This window comes from Miscanthus floridulus, chromosome 8, assembly GCF_019320115.1.
Source record: "Miscanthus floridulus cultivar M001 chromosome 8, ASM1932011v1, whole genome shotgun sequence".
Classification (NCBI taxonomy): domain Eukaryota; kingdom Viridiplantae; phylum Streptophyta; class Magnoliopsida; order Poales; family Poaceae; genus Miscanthus; species Miscanthus floridulus.
The window spans coordinates 212,957,955-212,970,677 of NC_089587.1; the positions used below are offsets into that span (position 1 = coordinate 212,957,955).

At 43.1% G+C, this 12,723-nt stretch overlaps 2 protein-coding genes and 1 pseudogene across 2 annotated transcripts; 2 read left to right on the top strand and 1 right to left on the bottom strand.

Moving 5' to 3' along the window:
* The window catches only part of LOC136470598 (uncharacterized), a 156,759-nt pseudogene that overhangs the window by 90,336 nt on the left and 53,700 nt on the right, over window positions 1-12,723 (top strand).
* On the top strand, window positions 1,390-4,313 carry LOC136474856 (shikimate kinase 1, chloroplastic). The gene is made up of 10 exons (XM_066472426.1): window positions 1,390-1,614; window positions 2,044-2,090; window positions 2,194-2,248; window positions 2,355-2,427; window positions 2,538-2,625; window positions 2,762-2,844; window positions 2,933-3,062; window positions 3,271-3,349; window positions 3,469-3,533; window positions 3,624-4,313. The coding sequence occupies exons 1-10, from the start codon at window positions 1,425-1,427 to the stop codon at window positions 3,723-3,725; spliced, it is 912 nt and encodes a 303-aa protein (XP_066328523.1). The 5' UTR covers window positions 1,390-1,424; the 3' UTR covers window positions 3,726-4,313.
* LOC136474857 (exocyst complex component SEC6-like) lies at window positions 5,857-12,589 on the bottom strand. The gene is made up of 14 exons (XM_066472428.1): window positions 12,536-12,589; window positions 11,679-11,787; window positions 11,403-11,543; window positions 11,145-11,324; window positions 10,946-11,029; window positions 10,763-10,849; window positions 9,745-9,789; window positions 9,574-9,652; window positions 8,083-8,152; window positions 7,440-7,527; window positions 6,969-7,058; window positions 6,582-6,698; window positions 6,403-6,465; window positions 5,857-6,224 (listed from the first exon to the last, which is right to left on the bottom strand). The coding sequence occupies exons 2-14, from the start codon at window positions 11,766-11,768 to the stop codon at window positions 6,093-6,095; spliced, it is 1,266 nt and encodes a 421-aa protein (XP_066328525.1). The 5' UTR covers window positions 11,769-11,787; window positions 12,536-12,589; the 3' UTR covers window positions 5,857-6,092.

A 12,723-nucleotide genomic window follows, 5' to 3' on the forward strand; every position in this document is an offset into this window, starting at 1 on the left:
CCTTCTGGGCGCCGTAGAGCCCGAAAGGTATTACAGGTGCGTGCTCCTCGCCCTGTAGAGTTGTAGACGCCGCCTTCAGCTCTGGGACACGGAACCCGACGAAGATATACGACAACCGCTACGCTCCAGAAAAGGATTTGCTATCTCCACGAACGACGGATATTCCGCCACCACGCTATGGACCCAAGGGAGCGGCGCCCGCTTTCCGACCCCTCAGGTCCATCAAGTCAGAAGACCTTGGCCACGGCGCTACTCCGGACCTCGATCCCGCGTCCCTCCGACGAAGACTCATAGGAACCAGAAGGCGTGCGGAGCAAGGCTGGGGGAGGCTCATAAGTCAAAACCACTGTACTGCAGCCCATACCCTGCGTAGGGCATCATTCTGTAACCAACCTAACATTCTACAGAGGCATCGACAGTATTGTAGGCGCTTATCTTCTTTCGCACTCATCAGAATGAAGAACCAGACCAAGTAGACATGAGCCACAAGACTAGGTAGAGTACGCATCCTAAAGCCATCACCCTTGTAAAGCCAGCCCCTTCATCTATAAAAGGGGAGGCGCTTCCTTCATAAAAGGGACGGACTTTTGACCAAACAAGACAAGACACACACACAGTCAAGCTGCTATTAAGCTCTTGACCTCCTTTTAACCCTTCCATCAGAGACTTGGGACTAGTCCCTCTCTCGATCGTTTTTACCCCCTACTACGAATCGTTCACGGTGCTAATAACACGAGCAACAAACTGGACGTAGGGACATTCGGCCCGAACCAGTATAAATCTTGTGTCCTTTAGCGCACCATCCGAGCCTAACGCGCATTACTATAAATTTACTTGCCGGTGCTTGTACGAAACATCGACACATGTGCTAATGATGGATTAATTAAGCTTAATAAATTCGTCTCGCAGTTTCCAGGCGAGCTATGTAATTAGTTTTTTTTATTAGTATCAAAAACTCCTTCCGACGTCTCCAAAACATCCGATATGACATTCAAAAATTTTCATTTCGCGAACTAAACACCCCCTAAGCCATCACAACAAATGAACAAAACAGTAAACAAAAGCAAATGCCCAAGGGCAAAAAGGGAAACTCGAGGTCGAAATACGCAACTACTCGGCAGCGTCTGATGCGTCCTGCCCGGTGCACGCCCGTCGCTATTTTACTGTCCCACGAATAAACTAAAACGCTGTTCCGAGGAGAGAAAAAAATACCGTTCCGGCGGCTGAGAAACTTGTATAACACAAGCGAATGGGGCCATTTCCGCCACCACCACCGGCTACCACCTGCCGCCTGCGCCCTGCCCTCCCTCTGCTTCTTTAGACATCCGGATCGCGCTGAGATTGAGCCGTAGCTGACTAGTCGCCGCGTCCCCTCCCCCCTCGCAGCAGCAGCAGAGCACCACCCGGCGTCCGGCGAGCGAGCAATGGAGGCGGGGGGCGTGGGCCTGGCGCTGCAGACGCGGGCGGCGGGCTTCGGCTCCGGCCGGCGCCGGGGCGGCCTACAGTCGCCCAGCGGCAGCCTGAGAGTCGCTGACCCGTCGGGAGCAGCGGTTGCTGTGCGGGCTCGCGGGTCCAAGCCCGTCGCACCGCTCCGTGCGAAGAAATCGTTCGGTGGTACAGCCCCTTCTTCGCCTCTCTGTTTTTTTTACATTACACATATTGTGGTCAGATTGGCGTGATTTCGCATTTTTTGTCTTCCTTGTCGTTTTTTTACTCCGTTTGTTGCGAATTCGGTTCGCTCTAGTCGAATCAATGCTATTGGGGCATGTTTGGATTCGTCATGTTTGTTGACTTTCATGGAATTGACGTGTGATTTGGCTGTAGGATTTTATGAAGTAGTTTGGTTCCATGGGTTCCGAGTGATTTCCGGAGTTTTGTTTTCCTCTTATTAGGGGTGCGGGGAGGATCTATGCCTTTTGAGTGGTTTGATTTGTCAGAAATTGATAAATCAATCGGGTTTCGGATTATAGGAAAATGGAAAATAGGAAGATGGAGCCCCATGCTTGTATCCCTACATTTTTTTATGATCTTATCCCTGTGCAGGTCATGAAAACTTGCATAACTCCGTTGACGAAGCTCTCCTATTGAAGGTATTGACCAAGATCTTGGATTCCTAAAAGATCAGATCAACAATTACTATGGAGAGTGCATGTGTTTTTGTACCGGTCTAATGTTATTGTACTACGATTTCAGAGAAAATCAGAAGAAGTCCTGTTCTACTTGAACGGGAGGTGTATTTACTTAGTAGGTTAGTCCTCGTCCTCCTATATTGCGATTGCTATAAAGAATGTCCACTTTTAGATGAAACTGCCATATTTGAATTTATGATTGATGAGTGAGTGTTTTGTGTGCAGGAATGATGGGTTCTGGAAAAAGTACCGTGGGGAAGATTATGTCTGAAGTCTTGGGTTATTCGTTCTTCGATAGGTCTGTGTCTTTTTGTGAAAGTAAATTAGCAATTTGTTGAAGGTTTCTATGGATGTTGTGATGCACAGGTACTGATGATGAGATTTGTTGCTCTGAATTATGTTTTACAGTGACAAATTAGTGGAGCAAGCTGTTGGAATGCCTTCAGTTGCCCAAATATTCAAGGTTCATAGCGAAGCCTTCTTTCGGGATAATGAGGTAATGGTTACCGATTCTTTACTGACATCCTCAAGTACTCTCTCTGATTTATAATGTTTGTTTTTTATTCCTTAATGCCCAGAGTTGGAAGCTTTGGCTTATGATGTTACCTTTCTTTGTGTTTCATGCCTTGCAGAGTAGTGTCTTGAGAGATTTGTCCTCCATGCAACGATTAGTTGTTGCCACCGGAGGTGGTGCTGTTATCCGACCAGTTAACTGGTATCTAGAGCTCACTTTATTTCTTTCTTTTAAATGGGTCGCTTTGTTTTCTTTAAATCAGTATTGTGACCTGTCGTTGCATTATCAGGAAATATATGAAGAAGGGACTATCTGTTTGGTTAGATGTGCCCTTGGATGCTCTTGCTAGGCGTATTGCTAAAGTGGGAACTGCCTCTCGTCCTCTTCTGGATCAACCATCTGGTGATCCATACACAATGGTAGCTACTTGTTCCTTCAATTTCTTTCATGCTGGTGAAACGGAACTGTTTCTTCCATTCTATTTGGACAAAGAACTGCTCATAGATCCACTTAATCTTTGAAGCCCTATCCTGGATTCCAGGCCTTTACTTGTGGTATCTGTAGGCATGATCACACTTTTTATGCTAGTTCTAATACGGATCACTCACTGGGTTCCTTCTATGTTAGGCCTTTTCTAAGCTCAGCATGCTTGCAGAGCAAAGGGGTGATGCTTATGCAAATGCAGATGTCAGGGTTTCTATGGAGGGTAAGATTCCCATCTGGATAATCTGGCAAACTATATGATCAGATGGTCCTTCATAAGACTTGGTTATAGTTTTGTTCCAAGTTCCAGTGGATTAACACACCTGTGCCTGGCATTTGCAGAGATTGCATCTAAACAAGGTCACCATGATGTCTCTAAGCTGACACCCACTGATATCGCAATTGAGGTAAGCTTACCACGAATACCATTTCTCTTTCCAGTTTCCACATATCATCAGACAGCTTTTTAGAAGATAACACTCTTAACATCTTCGCAGTCACTTCATAAGATCGAGAGCTTTGTCAGCGAGCACACTCCAGATAATCCCGCTAGCGACTCGCAAGCTGAGTCGCAGATCCAAAGGATACAGACTTTGTAGAATGTTAATCCTTTTCCTTGTACCGTAGCGTACCACCTAGGGCATTGTTGAGTTATTTGTTCGTTGCATTGTCACGAGGGAGGAAAAAAAACTGAAGCATTTCTTGTTGTAAGCTGTAAAGGAATGGAATAAGGGAGATAATCCGAAGTGTACCGTTGGCTGAAACATCACTTTCTTCGCTCCTGGGTCTGCTTTTGTTTGTCGAACGAATGCAGGAGATGAATCGAGTCATGAACTGGCATGACGGCGGCGGCAACGAACAGATGGCGCGTCAGCGTAATGAACAGACGGCGAATGGATGGATGATAAGATCGCTGAGGACTGAGAGCCTACTGCTTGTGGCCTTTTAGCTGGGAGACACGAGTTGAGGGAAGTTGGATGCGATTACGGCCAAGGAGGCGGGGCCGTATCTGAATAGGCCGGTATCCGATTACGCCGTAATGAATCACGGATAGACTCGAAACAAACATGCGTAAATGAAAATCTATGGTGGACATCTCATCTCAGCAAACATGAACATCATCGACTTTATCCATCGTGGTGGACATCTCATCTGACGGTAATGCTCCACCGGCAGTTGTCCGTTCCGCGTCCGTCTGTCCGGACGCTCCTAGGCCTGCGAATCCGTCCACAGGCCTGCTCCCATCGCAATGGCATACACAATTTATAAAAAAAAGAGTGATGTTTTCCTCATTCGCATCGGCCGCATCCGCCGTATCGTTTCCCACCCCCGCACCACGGCCGCCCCCGCTCCGGCTCTTGCTTTGTCATGCCGCCCCATTGCTCTTGCTCCTCTTCCACGCGCCCGCCCCACTGCTCCTAACGCTGCTCCTGCTCTTGTTCCGCGCGTCCGCCTGAATGTTGCTGCTCCTGCTCCGCTCCTTGCCCCGCCCGACGATGCCAACAGGGGCCGCTAGCGCAAGAAGCGTCGGGCCCCGGTGCGGAAGCCCTCCGGCATCGCCTCCTGCTATGGCTGCGGCGCACCGACACCCCGATGCAAGACGGTGGAGGAGGCCGCACCAGGATATGATGCATGTTGCAAGTGCTATAATTCAAATGTTTCAATAGAGGTACGTTGCAAGTGGTTCATATGGATGTTGCAAAAGTAAAGATCGGTATGTTGCATATGTTGCAAATGTTCTAGAGGCATGTTGCAAGTATTTCAAAGGCATGTTGCAAGCGTTTGTTCAAAATATTTCATCTGTTCCAGACTATGTTGTAAGCGTTTTTTATCTAGATGTTGCATATGTTTCACACATATGTTGCAAGAGTATGTTCAAAATGTTGCAGCTGTTTCAGTCTTATGTTGTAATAAGTGTTTTCATGTTGTGAGTTGCAAATATTTTATCTAGATGTTGCATATGCTTCACACACATGTTGTAAGTGTATAATCTAAATGTTTCATTTGCTTCAGACGTATGTTGCATTCAAGGGTTTCATGTTGCAAGTGTTTCGTGTTTCAGAGGTATGTTTATAGAGTCATGGGGACATGCCCCGGACGCCGGGAGAAGGGGCGCGGCGAGCCGGGGGCCCGTGAATGGGCGGACAGGGCGTGCTCGTCCTCATCACAGCTCTCGGGTCCCATCCGCGCGGAGAGAGAGAGAGGAGGGGGGGTCAAGGGTAAGGAGTGGCGGACGGGGGCGGGGTACGCGTGCGAGGCGGGACGAGATAGATGGGGAAAGATGTGCCCATGTAGCAGCGATACAACGCAGCGGCAGGCGCGGGCTGGCGACCGAAGCCCGGGCGCCCAGGTTACCGTCTGACCAAATCATATCTCGTCGGATGGCTGGACGCCAGCGATTCCCCTCGTCTAAACATCGTCGACTTTATCCGTCGTGGCGCTGCTCCAACGAGCAGTGCCGGAAAAAGAAACAAATTCATTCGCGATGCTTCACTGTGGACGGTTGGGAAGTCGCCTTCTGCTGGGCGGGTTCGGCCTATACCTCGTCACCTCGAACACATGTTTCAAATGGCTCGACGGACCCACGAGCGAATGAGGCTTCTCTGCACGCCGTCTATATGCTATAGCCGCCTCGTTCTGATTTCACGGAGATTACAGAGTAGCATACATGACGTGCGCAGTGCGCCTGAATCCGCAGGTGTCAAGCGCGTACGATGACTTAGCGCAAACTTCTTGCAAATAACAATCATTTTATTGAATAAATTACATGTTTTTACACCAAAATTCTATGTAGCTAAGCAAAGTGGAATATACATTTTTGCTCCTGAAGCTGCGTACACACTGATAGTATAAACGTGAAACCCAACAGTAGCATCGACAAAAGAACAAAAGAATGATCATTTAGAAATGAAATGTACAGTCTTTGTCTTGGTGGTAAGTTTGTCCACTCTGCTGCAAGTCCTCACTTACTGCCCAAGCTTCCTCCATATGCCTTTCTTTGCTGTCAAGCACTTCAATTTGCCAAACACAAAACCGGACTTCTGAGGGTTGCCATCCACAAGCGAGTTCTCGTATATCTCTTTGCATTCTTGTACGACCTAAGAAACGACTAGGGAGTAAGAATCTACGACCAAATTACTAGTAAGCATACGAAAAAACCCTAATCTGTCAATAAGCACAAAGTGGCCTTCCGTTGGCCACAGTTGACCGTTCATAGGATCATGAAAACAGAGCAGCACCAATGACGCATACGATGTGAGAGGCGTTGTGACGTACCTCCTTAGCTTCCTTTCTTGGAATGCCTTCCCGCATTGCCACAAGCTTCTCGACAACCTCAGGCTAAAAAGCGCAGATGTCAAGTTGTAGGGCATAATGAGAAATTAACGCGCTGTTTCATATTTTTAAATAATCAAGCATTAGCAAAGCTGAATATATTTGTTAGGCAGACAAATTACCGGGCAATCAGGTTGATGTTCCAGTATATTTGTGTAAATGAGAGTAAAGCTATCCAAACTCTCAGCTGAAGCTAGCTCCCTCATATCTGCCAGAATCCGCACTCTGCTTTCAACTTTCTGGATCAGTGTAAAGACAACTTTTCAGTTCCAAGTTAGTAATACAGAAACATCATATGCCTTTCTAGGACAATGGGTGTTCAATGACAAAAAAACCCCACAGTATCCACATTTTAATAAAATGCATGCACAAAACTGCAGACGATTTTCAGCATTCGAACTGTCACATGAGACTCTGGCTAGTTTTCAGCTTTGAATGAAGAAAAATCTGTAGTAGTAACTGAACAAAATCCTGTCAGAAATTATACACCTAGCAGAAATTATACTTACTGTCACGTTGATGTGTTCCCTGAAGAAATCCATAAGCACCTCTTCATCTAACCTCATCCTCTCTATTGTGTCTTCTTTTATGTAGTTTTTCTACAGACGCAAAGGAAACACATAGTAATTATTGAAAGGACATGTCAGACAGCAGTTGTGAGATTAGCTTTTGAAAGTTCTTCTCAGACATAATATTACATGTCATGTGAATTCCTTTTTTGGAGGTGAATGTTGTCAAATTGGTATGAACCCAGTGTACAGCAGTGACTATTCTGTACAGAATCATTTCTAGGAAACACTGCAAGTCTTCCTTTTAGAGTGTTAATATATTATATGATCCTTAAAGTCCCTCCAGATATGGACATTTAGGGTACAGTATGACACAATTTAATTAACTTGAACACTACATCAGATATGGAGATTTAGGGTACAGTATGATACGATTTAACTAACTTGAACACTAAGGGTAGTTCTGCAAACCTGAGAAAGGAGATGATCAACATAGACCACAATTGTTTCCTCTATGCAAGCCTCCACAAATCTTCGAAATGATCTTTCTTCAATATACCTACAAACACACACACACACACACACACACACACACACACACACACACACACACACACACACAAAGGTATTAAACTAAAGCACATAAAGACAACTATTATAAGCAAAACTCTAGACTGTTAACATTTAACTTCAAGAAACTAAATTGACCGGAGCAGAAATTTGAAGTGTACATTCAAACAACACTCCGTAGTTTATGAGAAACACGACTGATATGTTGAAAACATTAAATAGTGCAGACAAAATTAATTGCACTGGATCTACCTGCAACTTTTAACATTCACAAATCCATTCAAGTATTTTAAATTTATTAACAAGCACATGAGTTTCCATATTTGGCAAACACATTGTTTATGTTTGATATTTTGGGATCTTTCAGTAAACTTCAGGCGTGGCTTGATGGCATAGAATATGGTGTGGTGCAGTTTTCTCAAAACTATGCCACAAATCATTTCATAATGAACAAATATGTATAGGCAACAGGATTTTCCAGGGAATGTACATTCCTACATAGTTCCATACCACATGTCAGTTTTAATAGGAAAATAAAGCTTACATTTTAACATCACCAAAGTAATCAGCAAATGTCGCAACAAGATATTCTGTGACCATTCCCTCCAGCCAGTCTGGGCAGAAAGAATCGTGTGAGAAAACAAATTGCAACCAGACATTCCATAGACAAGAGAAGACACTACATGAAGTATGTCACAAAAATTAGGCAAAGCACACTAGAACAGTTCATGACTGTTGGCACCTTTGTGCCAAGCAGTACATCAACTTAGCTTGCTTACTGGGAGGGTATTAACAGAATCATGCTGGACTCACTACAGAATCACATGTCAGATATGCCCACTTGGGATTCAGCACATAGTTATACAGCCAACAACAACAACAACAACAACAACAACAACAAAGCCTTTAAGTCCCAAACAAGTTGGGGTAGGCTAGAGTTGAAACCCAGCAGAAGCAATCAAGGTTCAGGCACGTGAATAGCTGTTTTCCAAGCACTCCTATCTAAGGCTAAGTCTTTGGGTATATTCCATCCTTTCAAGTCTCCTTTTATTGCCTCTACCCAAGTCAACTTCGGTCTTTCTCTGCCTCTCTTCACGTTACTATCCTGGCTTAGGATTCCAGTACGCACCGGTGCCTCTGGAGGTCTCCATTGGACATGTCCAAACCATCTCAACCGGTGTTGGACAAGCTTTTCTTCAATTGGTGCTACCCCCTAATCTATCATGTATATCATCGTTCCGAACTCGATCCCTTCTTGTATGACCGCAAATCCAACGCAACATACGCATTTCCGCGACACTTATCTGTTGAACATGTCGTCTTTTCGTAGGCCAACATTCTGCACCATACTACATAGCAGGTCTAATCACCGTCCTATAAAACTTGCCTTTTAGCTTCTGTGGTACCCTTTTGTCACATAGGACACCAGATGCTTGGCGCCACTTCATCCACCCTGCTTTGATTCTATGGCTAACATCTCAAAGAATTTGAGGGTGTGTTCAAAAGAATGGGATCGCTCTATGATTTTAGGGTTTAGTTTAAGCTAAACCCTAAGCATCCAGGTCCTAATGCTTCTTATCCAAAAAGGCCTTGAATGTGAACTACTACCAAACAAGTGTAACCAACTGTTAGCACCAAATATGACAAGTAGCTGTTGAAAATAGTAGGCAATATTTACAGAAAATCTATCAATGTCTTACAGAATGAAAGGACCTGCAGGCGTTAAAATTCAAAAACTGACCTGGATGCACTTGTCATATATGAAGTGTTTGGTTTGAGTGGGAGGCTGATGGTTCATTTTATACTAGCTTCAAACCTATTTTTCTTGTTTGCTTCGTGAAATGGAATGGGTTCACCTGACCCATCAACTCATCCCTCATAAACACACATCTAGTGTAAACGTGAGGAATGAGGCCATCCTACCAAATTTCATGAGATTATCTCATGCTGGGCCATTCCATCTAGGATCGATTAACTTCAGAAACTAAACACCCAAAAGAAAAAGAGAACACGGACAATGCTGCTATTGAAGTACCTTTCTGGTAAAGCTTCACGAGTAGATCCTGCACACCTGGGTCTTCAAAAATAACACTAACAGTTTGGAGGACAGCCTCCTGTTGAAAGAACAAATAATAATGCTTGAAATGACTGTTTCATGGACGAGGTAAATAGATGTATAGCTATATCGTATGCATGCAGCACAAACCTTGGCAACCTCGAGAAATCCTTTGCAAGTGTCCTCAAAATTAACCTGTAACAGAATATTTTGCTTATACTTCAAAAAACATAGGGTGAGTGAAGAGATAAAAACATTGTACAGTAAAGAACAATTAACATCAAGCTACAAATAGGGTTAATATTTTCAGTTTTACAGAGAATGCAAGAATACAGCCAAGCACCCAGACCAGTAGTCGACAGGGACCGGATTTCTCCCAGCCAGTTTGTTCTCCCAATTCAAATTAAAAACATCCCAGTTTTGGAAGTGAGATTGGTTCCCAGTGGAATTTCACTAGCACAAACAACATTTGCATATAAATAGTACAGTATTTGCAAAGCATGCGATGCTTAGATTTAGGACAATTCTCAATTTTGCAAGTTATGATCCAAGAAACATACATCTGATGCTTTCTAGCTAGGTAGGGGAGTACAAGTATGGTGATATTTAAGAATGTATTCTTTTTTTTTTTACAACAAGAATGTATTCTTTAGACTAACCACAACTCCACAAGAATGCCTCCATGTTGGTCAGGTCAAAGTTGAAAATTACACCCATAGGACTAATACATATTTACATCCAAATTTTGATTTATGAATATCAAAATCCAGACAGCTTCCATCTACTGATATTTGCCAGGAAACTTTATTCTGCACGCCAGACAAAAGTAAGAAATTTGGTTCCTACAGAGAAAGAGAACCGATATAGCTAATGCATACAGTCTGGTTGCTCTCTGTACCCTTAAAAAAAGTATGCCTAGACAAGTCTCTCTCTCCGGAACCATGCCAGGAGACTTTTTTCCCCTTCAGAGACAAGTACAAATCTGACCCTGGTGGGAAATAGAACCCTGGCCCTGATACTATGTGTAACATTTCAAGTTCATAAGAAGAAACTTAAGAATGACTGAACTATGTAATTCAAAAAACATGAAATCATCTCTTGACAAGTTAAAACTTGGTTGAAAGAATGACATCTAATAAAGAGCAAAAGCTTTGTCACAGATTTGCACCTGTTCAGCATAGCTTTGTGGAAGTGCCTCCAATGTACTGCTACTTAGCTCTGATGAAAGTTCGTAGCAACGCAGGTTATTGTTAATCTGCACCCACATACAACATAAGGATCAAATAATAAGGAATAAAGGAAGACAGGAAATTCACATCTCGTCGAGGTCCAAAAGCAGAAAGGAACATACCAATGCACATAGAGATTCCAGACCAACATCAGAAGCCGGCTCCTCAAGTCTTTGCCTCTCAGCTGCTTGAAAATCAAGCATGACCTGCAAATGACAAAAATAGAAGATCTAAATAACGTATTAACTGATTACAAAGCATGAAGCACAACACAACAAACCTGGTAGACTACATAATCTCATAGGGTAACTATATAAATACCTGAATAACCGCAAGAGCAATGCGATATAACATGACGTCTGTGCTGTTGTCTCTAACTATCTGAACTTGCTCGGTCAATATTCTGAATAGATCCACTGCTGCAGGTGTATATAGTTTTCCATCCTCTGTGCTCTTTGGTGGTTGTGTTTTGTCAGCCTCCAAAATGTTACTGTACCATTTCTACAGAAGAAAACAAGAAATAATACATGATTCTCATGTTTAAGTTCATCTACATTCAACAGATCTAGAAAGAAGTACCTTGGTTGTTGCCTGCATACGCTCAACATACATGTTCATGAGGGGATCCAGTGCACCACTTTCAGAACAAACTTGGGCAAGTGATTCATCCACACCAAGACCAATCAAATTTTCTTGATATTGCACAACCCAACCAGTCACCTACAGTGATTAGTCTATTAATGAGCTTGCTAAGAACAGAAGTAAAAAAAATGTTTACTGATTACTCATGAATCGAAGGAGCACAATCTGAAAAGGTGTGGTGAGAATTATATTATGATATTTGAGATAAGGTACCTTCAGGATATTTATATTTTGAATATCGTTTGCTCTATCACTGAGAAGTCGAAGCATCTGAATGAATCTCTCAGTATACAGGTTTACCATGAGCTGGAAAATTTCATATCTGTGCAGAAATAAGGAATGCGACAATTTAACGTGTTGGCAAAGATAAGGAAACCATCAGGAAATGTTCTGCAAATCACTAGTTCTAAGGATAGCCCTGCTTCCTTTCAGGATATTAGCTTTAGATGGCATGTCAAAAATAACCAATCAGGTCATCAATATTCTATAGTAATAAAAGCAAAGACTTCTTCCCTTTACTCCTGCGTACTAGTTTTCAGCAATAACATTACTTCTGTTCTCTATCAACTGACTTATCGAGAAATTATAAGAACATGAATTTGGAAGCGTTCACAAAAGGTAATTTTATGAGACACAAATTGCGGCCCATTGTGTGAGCTCTTAACATGCCTTTGTCTTGTTATAGTTTTTTTTTTTTTTTTTTTTTAAAGTTACAGCAAGAGGTGGCTATTACATTATTTTGATGTGCGCAGACTTGTCTTTATTATAGTAAACTGATTGCCAACTTCCTGCTTTTTGTCTTGTAAGGTGCTGTCTTTCTTTCGGTAGCTGGTATGGTTTGTGTCAGTGTCTGTTTGGCTGGGTTAAACTGGAGGCTTATATTTCCCGAGTGGGATGCCGCTCGCCATGCTGTAAACGGTTGAACCGTCTTTTGACTTTAGTTGAAAGACGGGGGCTATGCCCTAAAACTCTAAAAAAATTTTGCCAACTTCCTGTGTATACAGAACAGATATTCCAAATCTAGCAACTAGATAAATGTAGTTTATACTTTATACTAATTATCAACATACCTAGGAGGAAAGCATGGTGCAACATAATCATATATATCGCCAAGCTCATCTCCAATCTGTGTTGCAATAGAAGCAAAGTAGCAAGCTATGAGTCAAAAAGATTGATAAGGTAAACCAAGGCACAGTACATTCTATAAAGAAACATCAGGTACTTCTTTTTACACCCCAAATTACAGAGCCAGTAGGAT

Excerpts from the sequence above, each read along its gene's own strand:
- LOC136474856 (XM_066472426.1), top strand. The coding sequence starts at position 1,425 with ATGGAGGCGGGGGGCGTGGGCCTGGCGCTGCAGACGCGGGCGGCGGGC. Across the intron at positions 2,249-2,354 it reads GAGGTGTATTTACTTAGTAG|GAATGATGGGTTCTGGAAAA; the intron begins GTTAGTCCTCGT and ends TTTTGTGTGCAG. Across the intron at positions 2,845-2,932 it reads GTTATCCGACCAGTTAACTG|GAAATATATGAAGAAGGGAC; the intron begins GTATCTAGAGCT and ends TTGCATTATCAG.
- LOC136474857 (XM_066472428.1), bottom strand. The coding sequence starts at position 11,768 with ATGGTAAACCTGTATACTGAGAGATTCATTCAGATGCTTCGACTTCTC. Across the intron at positions 10,850-10,945 it reads TGGAATCTCTATGTGCATTG|ATTAACAATAACCTGCGTTG; the intron begins GTATGTTCCTTT and ends ATGTGGGTGCAG. Across the intron at positions 9,790-10,762 it reads CACAAAGCTATGCTGAACAG|GTTAATTTTGAGGACACTTG; the intron begins GTGCAAATCTGT and ends ATTCTGTTACAG.